General features: G+C 41.6%; 7 protein-coding genes across 7 annotated transcripts; 3 read left to right on the top strand and 4 right to left on the bottom strand.

Annotated features, from left to right (window-relative positions):
* Nucleotides 1–687: 687 nt before the first annotated feature.
* On the top strand, nucleotides 688–1,599 carry EAE97_006899 (uncharacterized protein; the record flags this gene model as incomplete). Its single annotated transcript, XM_038877412.1, has 1 exon — nucleotides 688–1,599. One exon carries the CDS (start codon nucleotides 688–690, stop codon nucleotides 1,597–1,599), a length of 912 nt encoding a protein of 303 aa, XP_038731602.1.
* A 57-nt stretch (nucleotides 1,600–1,656) lies between these two features.
* EAE97_006900 (uncharacterized protein) lies at nucleotides 1,657–2,583 on the bottom strand (the record flags this gene model as incomplete). The annotated part of the gene is made up of 3 exons (XM_038877413.1): nucleotides 1,657–2,007; nucleotides 2,060–2,511; nucleotides 2,559–2,583. The coding sequence occupies 3 exons, from the start codon at nucleotides 2,581–2,583 to the stop codon at nucleotides 1,657–1,659; spliced, it is 828 nt and encodes a 275-aa protein (XP_038731603.1).
* Nucleotides 2,584–3,133: 550 nt separating this feature from the next.
* On the top strand, nucleotides 3,134–4,037 carry EAE97_006901 (uncharacterized protein; the record flags this gene model as incomplete). The annotated part of the gene is made up of 3 exons (XM_038877414.1): nucleotides 3,134–3,163; nucleotides 3,217–3,361; nucleotides 3,424–4,037. The coding sequence occupies 3 exons, from the start codon at nucleotides 3,134–3,136 to the stop codon at nucleotides 4,035–4,037; spliced, it is 789 nt and encodes a 262-aa protein (XP_038731604.1).
* A 731-nt stretch (nucleotides 4,038–4,768) lies between these two features.
* EAE97_006902 (uncharacterized protein) lies at nucleotides 4,769–5,934 on the bottom strand (the record flags this gene model as incomplete). Its single annotated transcript, XM_038877415.1, has 3 exons — nucleotides 4,769–5,447; nucleotides 5,506–5,688; nucleotides 5,741–5,934. 3 exons carry the CDS (start codon nucleotides 5,932–5,934, stop codon nucleotides 4,769–4,771), a joined length of 1,056 nt encoding a protein of 351 aa, XP_038731605.1.
* A 53-nt stretch (nucleotides 5,935–5,987) lies between these two features.
* Nucleotides 5,988–7,259, bottom strand: EAE97_006903 (uncharacterized protein; the record flags this gene model as incomplete). Its single annotated transcript, XM_038877416.1, has 3 exons — nucleotides 5,988–7,045; nucleotides 7,115–7,139; nucleotides 7,194–7,259. 3 exons carry the CDS (start codon nucleotides 7,257–7,259, stop codon nucleotides 5,988–5,990), a joined length of 1,149 nt encoding a protein of 382 aa, XP_038731606.1.
* Nucleotides 7,260–7,786: 527 nt separating this feature from the next.
* Nucleotides 7,787–8,428, bottom strand: EAE97_006904 (uncharacterized protein; the record flags this gene model as incomplete). Its single annotated transcript, XM_038877417.1, has 2 exons — nucleotides 7,787–8,154; nucleotides 8,209–8,428. 2 exons carry the CDS (start codon nucleotides 8,426–8,428, stop codon nucleotides 7,787–7,789), a joined length of 588 nt encoding a protein of 195 aa, XP_038731607.1.
* A 979-nt stretch (nucleotides 8,429–9,407) lies between these two features.
* EAE97_006905 (uncharacterized protein) lies at nucleotides 9,408–10,614 on the top strand (the record flags this gene model as incomplete). The annotated part of the gene is made up of 3 exons (XM_038877418.1): nucleotides 9,408–9,570; nucleotides 9,645–10,181; nucleotides 10,280–10,614. The coding sequence occupies 3 exons, from the start codon at nucleotides 9,408–9,410 to the stop codon at nucleotides 10,612–10,614; spliced, it is 1,035 nt and encodes a 344-aa protein (XP_038731608.1).
* Between the last annotated feature and the right edge of the window lie 7,037 nt (nucleotides 10,615–17,651).

Below are 17,651 nucleotides of genomic sequence, written 5' to 3' on the forward strand. Positions count from 1 at the left end.
ATGCTATTATTGTGGCGGGGTACTCTCCGACGTGTTGTTAGCATTGGAAGAAGAACATGGACTTCGATTCAAAGTGGTTGGAAGTGGTGATATAAGACTTGCTGGAGCATAAGTTACTTGCTTAGGTAAGAAACAGGCGGAAATGTAATGGAACAAATGTCCCCTTCCACATCAGTCTCTCGATTGCTTTCAAAATATCGAACTTAACAAAGTGACAAACCGCCTTGCAAGTAGCTTGAAAAAAATACAGTATGAAGATAAATAAAAGAATCATTGTGTAGGACTGTTTTCATTTGGTCGTGATTTCTGATCAACTGGACCGAAATGATGGTACCCTTACGTCATCGCTCTTCTATCTGGTCCAATAATCAAATCCCTCAATCACGTGGGAGACTGACCAAACTTCGTTTTGTTGCACGTCTGAAAAATTGTTCACCTTTCTCAACTACACCTCTCAATTTGGGGACAAAATTATTAAAAATTGTATCGACTGGGAATAAGAGCACTTTTCGGACTTTATTCCCGGCCGTGTCAAATCGTAATTTTTTGGTATCCGGGTTAAAAAGTGGTGGTGGGTGTGTCTCGCTCATAAGCTCAACCAACCAGCCGGTCTCGATAATTATAAGATCTACCCCTCATTTCACCACAACACAACACCTGCCACAAAATTTAAAACACGGAATTAAGATGGAGAGCTTCGAGGATATGCAAAGTCGACATCGTAAGGAGCAAAAAGACCTGCAAGGACGTATAACACAAAAGAAGAAAGGCGCATCGAAGAAGACTCGCAAAGGTGTAAACAACGAATGTGAGGAACTGGAACGACAATTGAAGGAACGGCAAGCTCAAGAGATAGCATCTTTGGATGGTGATAATGTTCCAGATATCGATGATGTTCCAGAGCTTGACGAGGAAGCTTCAGAAGCTTCTGTGAATGCGACTGATGTAAATGGTGTCAACAATATTACCGACTCTTTAGAGAAATCCACAATTGCGGAAACAACACAATCTGAATCAGGACAGCCTAAAAAGCGCAATCGACAGAAGGAAAGGCTTGCACGAAGAGCAGCAGAACAAGAAGCTGCTATAGAGGAAGCTAAGAAAGAAGCCGCGAATATGCCTGATGAAAAAGAAGTAGAGAGGAAACGAATGCAGGAGGAATTCGCCTCGAGAAATTTACAGGAGAAACAAATCAGACCCGATGGACATTGCCTTTTCTCTGCCATAGCCGATCAATTATCACAAGCTGGAATACCTCTTGGAGCCGAAGCAGAAGGATTGAAGGACGATCAGCGCTACAAAGTGGTCCGCAAAGCAGCCGCAACATATATCGAAGGACACCCAGATGATTTTGTTCCATTTTTAGACGAACCTCTCGAGAATTATATTCACAAAATTAGAGATACTGCGGAATGGGGTGGTCATTTGGAACTTCTTGCTCTCGCAAAGACATACAACGTTGAGATTTGTGTTTTACAAAACGGAGCTGCCCAGAAGATTGAGCCTGGAACAGACAAACCCGAGACGATTCATCTGGCATACTATCGACACGGATTTGGATTGGGCGAACACTATAACTCCCTTCGAAGAGCACCATAAAAACACCATAACTAAGGGACACTTGAGTTCTTATTCTAATCATAGGCGGGACTCTATCTAGTGCGACCAAACACTGACCCAATCGTTTATCTTGCCATCTGCATCATATCCACCCCTGTTGGTTCTTTTAGGGTGAAAGTGTGCGATACGTCGAAGGCCATTCTTGTGTGGTAGGCCAAGTTTCTCAACTTCTAACTCACAGCCCTCCTCAGTATATGGCAAAACTTCACCTGGACGAGACAAATGACCTTCATAAATTCTTGGAGGCATAGCCCATGGTGGTCCTCCAATTGATGGAGATTTAGTAGTGGGGAATTCGAGACAGATAAGTCTTCCTTCTGGAGATAGAAGCTCATGATATCGTTTAGACCATGCAGGCCTTAGACTAGGAGGTAATGCACAACCAAACTTTCTCAAGATTTAGTATTCTTGACAATAATAAACCCAAAGAATTACATACCGTGTAGTCATAGATCAAATCAAAGCTTTTCTCTCCATTGACGACTGTCAAGAAATCATCCTTGAAGAAGTCTCCGGCTATCCACGTAACACTTCCTTTCTCGATTCCGTCTTTCGGTTCATACAGACCTTTCCCATCTTTCTCCTTCTCGGTGTCCTTAGCACCCTGCAAACCTGTCTCGGAAATATCCAGCCCATAAGCATCATAGCCCATGGCACTTAACAGCAAAACGTCATATCCCTTCCCACATCCCGCTACCAAGGCTTTCTTTCTTGTGCCATCAGCTTTCTTCGAAGCTAGATCTTCCCGCTCATTTAGGATATCAATCAGTGCTGGATTGGGTGATTCGTTGTCCCATGGAATCACATTATCTTTCCAGAGCTGATCCCATTTCTCGCCGTGCTGAGCCGGATCTTGACCTTCGAATTGGGCTTTCAGGAGAGCGCGTGTTTCTGTCTGTTTAGTACCATTTCGATTTTTTCAGGAAAGTTCGGCTTACCGGACAAACTGAGTTCTGGTGCCATGTTTATTCTCTTTTCTTCAATCTTCTTCCTTATTTGATGCTAACGTTATAATCTTGTATACAAGTCTTTTTGATTAAAACTGCGACGTGTAGTGAATTAGTTCTAGTGAATAAGTTTTCCGGTCACTCAGATGTTAGGTAACGTCTAGAAAAAAAACAATGACGAGAACATAGATACCTCGTATAGCGTGTGGTGGGGTCATTTGTGGCAACTGTGGCGCTAATAAGTACCCAGACGAGCCAGGTCCTATTAGTAAGGCCGAGGCTCAGGCAACCTTAACCCCAGATACGCTCTAAATCACAATCACTCTTTATTTCCCATATTATCATAATTACCTACCATACAAGCATATAATTTACCCTACCCGTGGACTAGCATAAAAACAACACTCTTACGCCACACCAAAGCTTAAGGTTCCCATCATTTCCATTTCCATCACAACCTCGGCACGATAAAAGATGTGGTTCCTCTCGACCTCCTTGATCACCAACTTCGAATCATTCCTTTCCTCATTTTTCGCAAGATAATACTTCAAAATCATTTAATAATCATGGATGCCGCAAATCTTTTCAACGTCAAGGTAATCAATCAAGTTCTCACCTTCTGTAATCCATAAACTTACAAATCAAATAGGACAAAGTCGTTCTTGTTACCGGCGGCGCAAAGGGAATCGGACGAATGATATCCGAAGGCTTCGTCACAAATGGAGCCAAAGTCTACATCTCATCCCGCGATGCCAAAGCCTGCGAAGAAACCTGCAAAGAATTGAATGCGCTAGGTAGGTGCCTCAACATCTCTCTATTTGTGCGAAACACGCAAGCTAATACTTCTTTCCTACAGGCAAAGGTTCCGCACACGCCATCCCAGCCGACTTTTACAAACTCGAGGATTGCAAGCGCATGGTCGATGAATTACAAAAGAAAGAATCGAAATTACATATCTTGGTCAATAATTCTGGAAGCAATTGGGGAGCTCCTTATGCGGAATTCCCCGACGCGGCGTGGACGAGAGTTTTGACTCTTAATCTCACAAGAGTCTTTACTCTTACTCAAGCGCTTACTCCTCTTATGGAAGCAGCTTCTACTCCCGAGGACCCAGCACGTATCATCAACATCGGCTCCGTAGATGGAATTCGTGTCCCTTCTCTCGAAACCTTTTCATACTCGGCAAGTAAAGCAGGATTACATCAATTAAGCAGAGTTCTCGCGAATCATTTAGGGAAGAGAAATATCACCAGTAATGTTCTTGCATGTGGACCATTTGAAAGTAAAATGATGGCAGCTACGCTTAAGAATTTTAAAGACGAAATTGTGAGTGGGATTCCGCTGGGGAGAATCGGAAGTAAGGAGGATGTCGCAGGTGCTTGTTTGTTCTTGGCTAGTAAGGCGGGCAGTTATGTTAATGGGGCGACGATCCCGTTGGATGGAGGGAGTCTGGTGGGGAGTAAGTTGTAGATTTTTGTGGGGAAGGGGAAATATATCATTGTACATTTTACTTTTGGAAACACATCACGCTATGTTAAGAATATTAGCATATTTTCGTCTGCTTGGAAGGAATAAAATATCGCGTGTTTTCGTCTCATGTTATAGGTTGAGATTCTTAGCAGCATTATTGTGCAGTCAAGTTTTGGACAACGCAGATATTCAACAGAAAGTTCTCAATTGTTCGAGTGAATGATAAGATCTACCTAAATACATCAAACCTCTATATTATACTGAGAGTTTTTGCGGAAGTTTATTGAAATCTATCATGTTGTGTGTTATGCATTGTTGCCAGAAGTAATCTAGAGTATGAGAAAACCAGACGATATGAGAGATACATGATCATATGGATCAATAACTGTCGATACATACATGAAAAATCTAAGAAGGAACACATGTGGATAACCCTATACTGATATGCATGCTTGGCTAGACGCCATAAAAAGAATCGAGATACGCCCACCCACTTTCATTTTGGGATGGAGGATAGGTATCAATACTTCACGGCTATGCTGCTTGTTTCCCTTTAAGGCATACGAAAACAACCATTCACAACTATTGGTGAGAAGGCACATCTATCTTAGATCGATTGCTCATTCTACCGTTTCGAGCCTCTTATGGCTACGTATCTAAGCATACATTATCTTAGTGTGATTTTTCTATTCTAGAATAATTGTTCCATCAACTCGAATACTAGGACTTCCTTAAGTATCAAAAGGCATCTTAGTGAGCCATTTAAAGTCGTCCGTGTCAAAAAGCCGATCCAAATCCGTGAGAATCTGAGATGAACCACTATTTTCGGGGCTAGGATGCACAGCATCTTGGTGAGCAGATGCGGCATGACGGATTGGTTTTATGGGACACCAGTATTGAAACGTTGCCGCGCTAGAATTTTCGTCAGAAGTAGGTGGCCCGGCCTCGGCTTCAATCCGTTCAGAGGCGTTCTTCAAACGGGAGAATTTTTGAGGCACGATCTGGAATAGGATATCCAGTATAGTGACTAGACGGAGGATTGACGGGTTGAAAGTAGTGTATTGTCTGAGAATTAAAGTGGCCTTGTGGAAACTTTCATGAATTGCAGTTTCTGATATCTCAGCCACGATAGAAGGGCAAAGACTTCCTGCGATCAATGCCGTTGCAGACTTATACAAGAATATTACATTGCACCACCATGGGGAGATCTCATTCAAATCCGAATTTTCGCGAATGTGTACGGTATCAATAGCTTCTTGCGCAATCTTGACACATACAATTGCACATTGTAGGGTGATTCGACGAGAGAGTAAACTTCCAAGACGGATACGTTCTGCTTTCTTTTGAAACTCGGCGCCAATGAGTTGTTGAAGAATAGGCGTCAACAATAATGATTGGACGTGGAGATATCTTGGAATATTGTTAGCTTCACCTTATGATTCGCTTGTGCGTGTATCTGAGTTCGTACCTTTGGTGAAGAACTACTGCTCGACGGGTCGATACAGCGTTTAGATCGTTGTATGTGAGATGCTGCTCAATTCTGAGGTGATCAGGAATGTTTTGTTCCCAAGTTGAAAGCTTTTCCTGTAGATTGAGGAATGGAAATGTTCGTTCCAGGAGACGAGACATTCTCGGAAGTGTAATGCCATTTCTTCACATTTCTGTTAGACTCACTATATTATGAATCGAGGAGTATGGCATACAAAATATTGTAAAGTTCTATATAAGACTTATAAAAATCAGCGATAGAAGCTTGAGGCCTTCCAATGGTGTCCTCTTCATTGTGTCTTGGCTGATAGTCATCTTCCTCCACAATCAAGGGGACTGGGATAGCAGCAGCAGCTTGTGGATCAATCATAGATGGTCGGCCATACAACATTAAGATGTCTCTATCCATAATAACACAAGCATGCCAAGCTTTACGAAGCTAGTTTCTAGCCTGGCTTTTGACTATTCGTTCGCTTGTTTCGGGTAAGTGAAGTTGAAGCATCTGAGCGGTGCGTATTGCATTTCCAACATATAACCAGCACGTGCGAGATTCGCCCATGGTTTGAAAATATAAGACCAAGAGAAGATATGACTGAACTGAACGGACTGAATACTCTTGGATGTTGAGAAATCCTTGTGCTCTTCTGCAAAAGATGGCAGCCATATCCTCATGGTTGAAACTGTTGTCCTCGTTTGACGGCTGCTGATAGCGAATACCGAGTTTATTAGACAAACCAACGATCCTTGATCAAGTTTATAGTTGTCACAGCTCCAAATTTTCTCATACTCTTGTCGGAACTCCAATTTATCCAAGAATGGATATAAAACATGGAAGTTCTCAAAATACAATGTGATTAGGCTATCGGCTTGCTCCCTAGTTGGTAAAGTGTAGTCCAGATTCATTTGCTGTGATTCATGAGTTGGTATTCGAGATGAGGAAATGTTAAGATCAAAGCCATGAATATTTGATGCATGTGTTGATGCATCACCGATTTTCTCTATGACTAACTTCTCCACTTCCTGCATGAATTTTCGGACAAAGGGTTTGTCGATAACATTGGTCCTGTGATTATGTCCAACCACGTTGTTATGGCTGAGATAATTGCCAGAGGTGCACACGGCATCAATGCTTTTTGAGAGTTCTTGAAATGAAGGAACTAGTCCTGGGCTGAATGTGGAAGCCGAATTAGGCTGCCATTGATTGGTGCTCATCTCCGGCGTATATACTGACGGGTATCCCTCCCACGAAATTGTAGAAAGCCACGTCGCAGATGCAGGTGAAACTGAAGTAGTAGCTCCATGACTACTTATTGTCTCTACTGATAATTCTTCGGAAGCACTATTTGAACTTAGGTTGCTGCTGGGTGAGATCTGAGAACTTTGTCTGTTGCGTGCTTCCAGTAATTTGATTTGATCTTCGAGACGTCTGATATAATCTGTAGATGCTGATGAAGCACGTGAAAAGTCCGTGGCCCAAGTGCAAGAAACTGACTTGGACCTTTTCTCACATGGTCCGCACACTATGAGAATGGAATGATTAGCACGTATAAGTGACGTTGGAAATTTGTTACTTAGTCGGCGGGTAATACCTGGTTGATGACCATCACATTTGATCTGTCGACTGAATTTAGTAAATGTCATTACAATCTACATTGGAACTGCTGCTACCTTCCGGCCTCGGCAGGAAGCACAAGCCGTTGTCATCTTCTGCCTTTTTGGTACTCGGGTATCCATAGCTTCACTGCAAATTCTGATATAATAGTATTAGAGGTTCAGATCGGTCAAGCGATTCACCTCGTTGAACAATGGAGGTGATGAGCAACAGAATGGATTGAAGCAGGGGCGCTCTATTATCACGTGACAAAGGTTCTTGATTGAGCTTTAGAATTGAAAAGTCAAGTGTGATATCCAGTGAAGTGTCTTTGATGCTGTATCTCAAGTTTATGATGTGTACAGTATTTTAATTCTCACATTGTATCTGACTCAGCATTAAAAACACGGCACCAAATCACGGAAGCGATCCGAAGCTTATTAAAGCAACCGGAAGCAAGACGGCCAAAAGATAGCCCAAATCCACGCCTAAACGACAAGATTTGCTGCATTCTTTCCCCGTTGTTCTCAGACAGAAATCTTTCACATGCAACACTTCTCGGAGAACTCGCATCCAACCAATTCATGCTTTCATAATTAGCTACACTAGGAAAAGTTTTTTGAGATCTATCGATTCTACTAGGTAGATCAAGCGATGCTTGGAAGTCGCATCAAATAATCTTCATCTTGTGCTTCAAATCCTTCAGATCATCATACATGGATACAATTATGCGAGAACTCTTGATTTCCGGTCTGGAAAGTAGTTCCGTATAAACATGAGCAAAATCTGATGATTTCATTGCTCCCGTTTGAGCGGCCGATGAATCAACTTCAACCCGACAATTAAGATATACTTCGTTGAAGCGAATGCTCAAATCAGTATTGTCACGGCAGGCTACGTTAGCCATCGAGAAGAGAGGACCTTGTGAGATAGCGGGTGCTGCTCGAGCGCCAATGTCACCCTGTGCTCCGGTACAGAGTGTGAAGCTAGTTGCTTTCTTTTGTTCTAGCAAATATGGGATGGTCGCACGGTAAGCGACTATGAAAGTTAGTGGATATACCAATGCTGCTGCTAAAATTATAGAGATCCTACAAAAGTTTGATTCGAAGTTGACACTCATAATCTGACGCAATTCTTTGAGGCTTAACTCAGTCAAAGGCGTTGCACCGTATGCACCTCCAGCTTCATCAAGAATTAGCAAAGGACAAACCAAGCGTATTGTAATCTCACCAGCAGAGTAAACGTGCTGGAAACTTGGCAGTTTCCCAGCCCGGACTTGGTCCACGACAGTTTGTACTCCTCCTTCCGACATAATGTCGGCCTCGACTGTTGTGATGCCGTTCTTTGTTCCCACATGTTTGAATAATTTTTCCGCAGAGGCCTGGTTCCTCACTATTGCAAGCACATGAGGCTTAGATTACAAGGCTCCGAGTACTGCTGCGACACCGATGTTACCAGTGGCTCCGATAACAAGAACGTTCTCCATATTTTAAACCGATGAATTAGATATTGCAGAAAGTTTGAGAACTTTATGTGATGAATATTCGGGGATGGTGTATTTATAGTGAGTCAAAAAAAATTCTACAGACTACCGAAGAGTGCTTCTTATATCAAAAGAGCACATTACTCCCGGTTTTCCTGAACTAAACTGAAAGACCGAGACGGGGAAACTCGAAGGCGACGGATGATCTTCCGAAACAAGATTAGATGACTTCGGAATAGCTTCCGAGATTGAGCCCGACGACATCATCGGAGCTTCCGAAATTATAATATTTGTCAACGGAAGGGCCTCCGAGTTTCGTAAGCTTTAAACTTATCGGTATATTTGCTTCGCGGCATGGAATTATCCCGTCCCCACCGAGATATTCAAAGCTGAGGGCTCATTGATGTATGGATGCATGGAATGAGTTTTACTTCAATGGCCCTTTGAGCTCGCTCCATTCACTCCTCTTTGTTTATTCTTCATCACAAGCATCTTGTTTCCTCAACAAAAAAATTGTATTCCCATTCAGATATCTACCAAAATTGTCTCAATCCTACGATTTTGGACAGAAGCTTGACTTTAACTGCATGTGCTTGGTCTGTGTTGTGTACAGCAAGATGGTAGTAGATGATAAAAGGTCAGAGGCCAACAGAGCACTCCCTCAGGAGATTCACGATTCAAAACCACAGCTACCCGAGATATAGAGTCAAACAAGGAGTTCAACCAGTCTACCAGTCCAGCTCCTGTGCGTCCAGAAACTTCTCCGATTGAAGCATTGAGCCCGGCGGCGGAGCATCCCCATCAGGTGATGATAGTACCACTATTGAAACGGCGAGGACTACTTGAGCTATTGACCATTATACCAGAAGTCGAACATCCAAAAGCCTATAAAAATGGCACTAAATGGTTTATAACATTCATTGTTGCGGTAGCAGGTGCTGCGGTACCTCTGGGAAGTGCTATATTCTTTCGTGGGTCCTTATTTCTTCCCTATCACTCGATTGCCGACATTTTATGCTGCCATAAGTTCTGACCCTCTGCGCAGCTGCACTCACTGAGCTATCGGAAGACTTTCATGCTTCTAAAACACTCACCAATCTCGCTGTGGCTATGTATCTTCTAGCAATGTCGATATTTCCACTCTGGTGGTCTGCCTTCTCGGAAATATTTGGCCGTCGGATAATATACCTGGTATCTTTCGCGTTTTTCACATTATGGAGTGCTATTACCGCAATATCTACCTCAACGGCAATGCTGATCGTAATGAGAGTCTTAGGAGGGGGTTCAGCGGCATCCGTCTTAGCTATCGGTGCAGGAACCATTGCGGATATTTGGGAGCCAAAGGAGCGCGGTCGTGCGATGGGAATATTCTTCCTGGGTCCTATGTTGGGGCCGCTTCTAGCACCAATTATTGGTGGAGCAGTAGCGGAGAAATGGGGCTGGCGAAGTACCCAATGGTTTCAAACTATCTATGGAGGAGTATCATTGATTCTTTTGTTATTTTGCCTTCCTGAGACACTCGCAAGACGAGCCCCAGTTCTCGAGGAACTCGCTGATGGGAACATTACACCTCATCGACCTAGTTTTGCTCCCTTACCGACTTCACTATCTATTCAGGATAGAATAAAAGGGTGGTAGTCATTTCAAAAAAGTCCATAATTGATCCACTGAAGATATTAGGCTATCTTCGATTTCCAGCCGTCTCGGTCACAGTCTATATCGGTAGCATAACCTTTGGATCTTTATACATATTGAACATTGCCATACAGAAGACATTTGGAGAGGAGCCATATAATTTCTCTGAGGTAATCGTAGGGCTGAAATATATCCCAGGCTCACTGGGCTGTATTGTTGCAGGCTTTGTGGGAGGAAAATGGTCGGATGCTATCATGCATCGAGAAGCTCGTGCTGCAGGGCGATTTGATGAATCTGGAAAACTTACTCTCCGACCGGAAGATCGTATGAGAGAGAATGTTTTATTTGCTGCTGCTATTTATCCTGCTGGTCTTCTATAGTTTGGATGGACCGCGGAGAAGGGGGTTCACTGGATTGTCCCCTTAATTGTGAACTTCTTCTTTGGGTTCGGAACTATGATTATATTTTCCACTGCAACTACTATGTCAGCATCTCCCCTTCATAAAGTTAATAAAATCTTGTGAAATTTGTAACTAATTCAAGAACAGGCTCACGGATTTTCTCCCAAACCGAAGTTCGAGTGGTGTATCAGTGGGTACATTTAAGCGGACAATTTTCAGCTGTGTTGGGTCAGTGATTGCGCAGCCTTTGCTGCAAGCCATTGGAGACGGTTGGCTATTTACGATACTAGCCATTGTTGAATGGATTAGCGCGTTCTCAGTTGTTTGGATTATGAAACGATTTGGGCCTAGATGGCAGGTTGAGATGGGGAAGAATTTGGCTCGGTAGACTCGGTTTGCCGCGGATCGCTCCGCTCTATAAATGGTACAACCCTGATGTAGGCTAACCCGTCTTAAATGAAGCTACTGAATAGAGGCTCCAGAACATTAAACTTCGATAGATTGCTTTCCATTTTCTTCATACATGAAGAATTCATGTTGTCTTCTTCCATCACCATTTTCAAAGTCATGAAGTGGAACACATATCAAACTCGAATGAATTAAGCTGCAGCTAGCATCGATCCAAATCCGTGACTACCTAAGTACTTCCACTCAACTGTGGAGATGTTACTAAGCGAAAGTGAGTGAAACTGGCATCAACAGTTTACTATATATATTGGCATCTACTTACATGAAGTCGTTCACGAAATCGGCAAGTTCTACAAGCAAAGAGTGCGTAAGACCGATCTACAGGAAAGAGTGGGTTCAAAAGTAAAGGCAGCCAGAAACCACATTCCCTCATTCACAATGTGGTCTATTTTCCCTCTACTTTCCCCCTCTTTGTCATTTTCGCCGCTGTTTTTGCTGTCGAATCTTTGTGCTATCGCTATACATTTAAGACTATTTCAGTGATTATTCAATACTATCGATTTAGATATTCCAACTAGTAATGCATTCCTCCACGAACCTCTTCATCTGCTATTATCCAACCGGCGCAGTAGTTTTCTCGGCCACATGTACCTCAGAAGCTAGAAATATCGCAACCGATCAGCCATGCCAAACCTACGGATTCTGTGTTCTAGTTTTTTTTAACTATACCTAAAAGTGAGTGTATCCAAGAGTTGTTACATTAACGACAATTCGTTTCCTTTTTAAGCGGAATCGAGATCACTCGCTATGTTTCTTGATCTCTCGGATCCCTATATGCTTACTTGATCTCACGTTGTATCTCAGCAGGAACACCTTCCATAATCCGAGAAGGTATAAAAACCACCTGTCTAAACCTTCTTTCCGCTTCACTTCAAACAATATTGAACCTACCTGACGCGGCCCTACAGGGTGCCATTTGTATGTTGCAAATGATCTGGTATTTGCGATTGCCGACAAGTTATTTCTAGTATAAATTCTGGGGAACTCATGGAGATCGTTTTGTATTTTTCATGTGATTCTCGCTGCTATATTCGATCTCTGTCATATGGTCAAGGGGGAGTGCTATTTACACAGTGTCACTGTTACCTATCTTTCTTGTGCTGTCGTGATTCTGTACCTATAGAATCCTGCTTCTCACTTCGCCCTTCGAATCTATCCAGCCATTAACCACTCCGTCATATTCCAGGCTCGGGATTTTTACTGCTGCATGATATTTAATCCTATCTCAGTTTTTCTTGCGTCAATCTTCTCCGCGTGTGTTTATTTGCCATTCATCGATGATAGAGAGCTTCTCTTTCACGGGTCTTGTGATGTAAATGAAAAACGAGAGTGCTCTTGCACATTTGCAAAGAGAATTACCTGGATATTCTTACATTATAACAATCGAGGGCTTCATAACTCAAAGTAATCATCAAAGTCATTCACTCCCTGGGACTATTCTCAAAATAAGTAATGTCCCCTATAAAATGTTCATCCGGTATAGTTTTTCTCAATCAACATGATACTAAATTAAGATAATTGACCTATCTCGAGGAGTCTCCTTTGAGGTCTTCTTGACTTGAAAGTCACTTATTTTCAGTCTTACTTTTCTCTCTTCTTTTGATATCTAGGGTGACTGTCTGCTTCCTGTTAGTTTATTACATACTTGTTGTCAAATATTGGAAGTTTTGCCATTGGCAGTCGTTATCATCTGTCCCTCACCTTTTGATTTGAGAAAAGTTACAGCTCAAGAGCCATTTCGTACTTTCCCATCATCGCGTACTTCCTAATTTCCACTCACTCCTCAAAATTCAAAATATGACTGTTCAAAAGACTCAAATAGTTAGTATATTTCCTTCATAATCAAACCACATAATCTATTTCTAAACACACCGTCACTTTCACACCGGTTCTTATCAAATTATAGTACACAACTGCCGTCTTAAATTCTTTATATGAGTGAATGTGCTTGATCAGATAAAAAAAAACATCCTACCACTATATAAGAACCACTTCACCATCCTCATATAGTATCAGAACAATAAGCACCTCATAATTGCACCCATTGAGAGCTGAGAAACTGGCACAGAAAACTCAACACTCCATACCATCATTATGCATTCCAGTACAAACCGAACATCCCCTCACAATCTGCGCTTCGAATATTCTATCTTTAACAAGAGGAAAGCTAGTTAGCCATCACTATCGTCCAAGTTGTCGTTGTTTTGGATAATCGTGATTTTTGCTGTCGGGTTGGGGTTAATTCACTCTCGAGATTGAGACTATAGTACGTGTACCATATGGATATCGCCGAGTTGTAATGTAGACGGGGGGTTTCCATTACAATTCGCAAGTCTATAATTTAGATAAATAATCACCAGCGCCCGAGCACCTTGTCTCGCAAAGTTTAGGTGAACTCTAATCCGATGCCTAGAAAAACGTCAACAACCTGATGTACTTTTATAGTCAAAAATCGATTATGTTTCAACATACTCACGCATACATGGGACTCCTACTCCTCATCTAAGCACATCCAACTTCGACGCATCTCGATACTCAATAACAAGTAGAGAAACTTGCTGATTCATTGTTCTTTGGCATGTGACAGTGTACAAACATTTTGACCGCTGATAAGTTTTGAATATTTGTGAAGACAGAATGACGTATTTGATACACTACACGAGATTTCGGAGGACGAGATTGAATGAGAGGTTCAGGAAGTAGATTTGTAGATCTGTGATGAGGATGGGAGTTGGAATAGAGACTTTTGATGCGCTTGTTGTTTGCTACTGTTGTTGTTGCTGCTGATATATTTTGTTATGAATGTATTGATAGATAGTGCATATATATCATCAAATCACATATATTCAACAGCCAGCAAAAAGTATATTTCCTCGCTCAGTATCTTGAGCTTCGCATACCTGATGACCATTGTGATTCTCCCCTAGGATAAGGTTACACGAGAAGGTTGCAAATGAAGATGTCAGAGGCTCGGATAGCATTCATCGTTTCTTGTGGTATTTGGGGAGGAGATTATCTAGAACGCAGAGAGTAGTTTCATGCTCATAATAAACAAGAATGTATGATAGAGAAATGAACCGAAACGAATATCGATGATTCAGATAGTGCATGCCCCTTCCTTTCCACTCCATACCTATCCATAATCAGTGAAGCGATATATAACTTCTCGTCTTCCAGAAACCCCCAAATCTATAAGGACAAACCATCAGAAATAGTGGCCATGATATGAGCATTCAGTGATCAATACCTTCAAACCCCCGTGTCTACAGGTGTTGAAGAATTTCAATACAACACCGCTGTGTGTATTTTTCGACTCAAATCTCCTCCCCCCACACACACATATGATCAATCAACCTCCAAGTTCTCGCCATGAAACGCGATATTTAAACTACTTGACAACGAAATTCTACTCATAACAAGAAGAAAATGAGGACAAAGAAAACTAAAAAAAAAATGAAATCGACCCAACTCATATCTTCTCATCACCCCCGAAGTTCGCAAAAAACGACGGTATCTTAGAACCGAAAAAAAAAACAAGCCTGATTACATTCTCTTTTCTTCACATCCCGCACGTCAAGAAATCAGATCGCACATCCGATTCAATTCAATTCTTATAGACACTAAATAAATAAATTCCTATCTCCACATCCAACTCTCACCCCCGTGCCAACAATACAATATACAATTTTTCCCTCAAAACAATCCTTATCTCTTTCATTCACTGAATGGATTCACCAGAACACTCGGGACTTCACAATAGTATATAACACGTACGTTGTTCTTTGATGTAAGAGAAACGTTGCATGGGGAGCTTGATACAGAATTGCAGGAGTTTTGGCGGTTGTATGTATGTATCAAATCTATTGGTGTATCGGTCTGATTGTATGGTTTTTATACCTTTAGATGAGTGGTGGGTTTGTGGGGTGTGGATTTGAGAGGGAAGAATCGCTGTCACAATTTGTTTTTACTGTTGTTCTCGAGATCATTCTTTGTATTGCCGTTTTTGTTTTGTATTGCATTAACGACATCTCCTGTCTGGTTTTAATGTCTAAAATGGAAGGCAAAAGATGCTGTAGAGAGAAGATAAGATCAATGTGCTATTTTCCAAGAGAGGCACATAGCTGGTAGTCCTTGGTTCATGTAGTAGACTGTATGACTTTCTACATTCTAACTGAAATGTATGTAATCTTTTTTATACAGGAATATTGAAGATCTAAGCACGTACAGAATTTCCCCTATGACCCGATTCCCGAACTTCAATGCTCGATATTTGGGATCAGGTACTGTATAAAAACCCATAGCGAGAGTATCGAAAGAAATATAGATAGAGTTGAACGAACTTGAACTCGTTTCAGGTGTGTACTGACTGTCACACTTGTGAGAATAGTGAGAGTTATTAATTGGACCGGAGTATTGGGTCTCGAGTCTTTTTGTTTGAATTTTAGGGGGTTCGATAAAGAAGTAGAAGAAGAAGAAGAGGAAGAAGATATATCTACTCAAAGAGAAGACAGAGAGTCTTTATGGTAGTGAACGAACATCGTGATGAAAATGTTACACCAATAACGACGACACAAAAGAGGATGCTGATAGGATTTAACGACGATGATGATAGCTAGAGGCCACTCTTGAATAATACGATGACCTCTAGATTCTCGAAAACTACTTGCTATCCAACAATATAAGAGCAAGCTAGAAATCACAAGAGTGCCTAAATGCTACATTCCCCTTAAATTATGATACTTGCTTGGGGGTTGAGAGATTTCGGGTTGATGTCTCTACTTATAGCCACTGGCTATAATTCAGAAACAAGAGATTCAATGCACTGCACTTCCTTTGACAATCTGAAGATATATACTTGTGCAAAATCCCAGAGAGCACACTTGAAACAGAGAAGATATATCCCAAAGAACTTTATACAAAACTAGAAAACTAAGAACGCACACACCTTTTGATGATTCAAACCTTTTTATTTCGTAATACCACCACTGATACAATTTTCTCGCTCTAGTCTTACATTTACAAATGAACACCTACAGTAGTTTCAATCACCACCACCATTCATCCATCCAGCCAGCCATAAACCTACCTAATCAATCAATCAATCAATCAATCAATCACACCCTTTCCCATTTCATCAAACACTCCAAGATATCATCATTGAGTACCTACCTAGCTTAGCATGCCAAATCCCCCGTCCTAATCTCTCTATCCTCTCTCCTCCCCACAGTAGCTTCAAAACATAACATAACATAACATACCATCCCTCACTTCATCCCCCAAGAACAATACAATTCAAGAACGAACAAACGAGCAAACGAACAAACGAGAGATCAACTAAATCAGAAAAAAACTTTCCAATTCCTATATGAAATGATGTAATGCAATCTAAGTATTCTCCGAGGAAATTGGACGATATGATACATGGTAATCGGTAGGTAGGTAGGTACAAGAGATGAGATGAGATGAGATACGATACGATACGATGCGAACACCTCGTATTTTTCGATAAAAATGCGGGAATGCGGGGTAGAGATTTGTGATGGATGGATGGATGGAAAGGAGGAGGAAAGTGGGAATAGCTTCATGGGGTTCTTTATTGGGGTTGTGGTTATGGTTGTGGTCATGGATTTATGGGGAGGGTTTGTGTTGAGAAGAGATACTTTGTTCTGTGTCGCAATTGATAAAAATGAATGAACGAACCCCTTAACCATACATACCTAATGATTGTGCACCCATCCCATTTGGTGATCCCAGCTACGAGATGCATTTCGACCTCCTTTCATATACTTACTTACATACATACCTACATACCTACCTACCTACCTACCTATTATCAAGTTTCAAAACATTGCGGTATAGCAATCGTCAACTTACAAAAGAAGTATAAGTTACCCAAAATCTTGGAAGTATCACATCACGTATACCACTGAATGAATATTACATCAAATCATCCTCCCAAGAACCGACGATTCCCAGCCATTTCATTCATTCATTGATCGCAACTCCTCCTTCTCAAACAAATATAATAAATATTAAACAAACGGGCGTTGACCCAGAAACCCAAGACTTGATACTCTGACTTTTCTGACTTGATATTCCGACAAGTGATGTAGGGAGTAAACACTTACTAATATATTATTACTCACTTATCAGCCGCTATGGTTACCAGGTAGATATCAAACGCTAGGTAGGTACCATTCTTTAAACGGTCAACGGTCCGTTATCCATGTCTTGATTGATGGGTTGAACGGTGATCAATTATGATGGGAATTTATGGTTTATTAGGAGGGTTTTGGCTTTTTTTTTAGGGAGGAGGGGATGGGATGGAATGGAATTGAATTGAATTGGATTGAATTGAATTGAATTGGATTGAATTGAATTGGATTGGATTGTGAAGTTTTTGTATGGAGTACTATTCATTAGGAGGTAGCTACGGAGCTACTAGGTACTAAGTTACATGTGCCTTGGAATAATGTCGATGGCTGTACTGGTAAATTTTGGGGGTTGGGAATACAACCGTGCTGCCGGTGGTACTTGGTATAGTATGG

Source organism: Botrytis byssoidea (genome assembly GCF_014898295.1).
Source record: "Botrytis byssoidea strain MUCL 94 chromosome Unknown BBYS_013, whole genome shotgun sequence".
Lineage (NCBI taxonomy): Eukaryota > Fungi > Ascomycota > Leotiomycetes > Helotiales > Sclerotiniaceae > Botrytis > Botrytis byssoidea.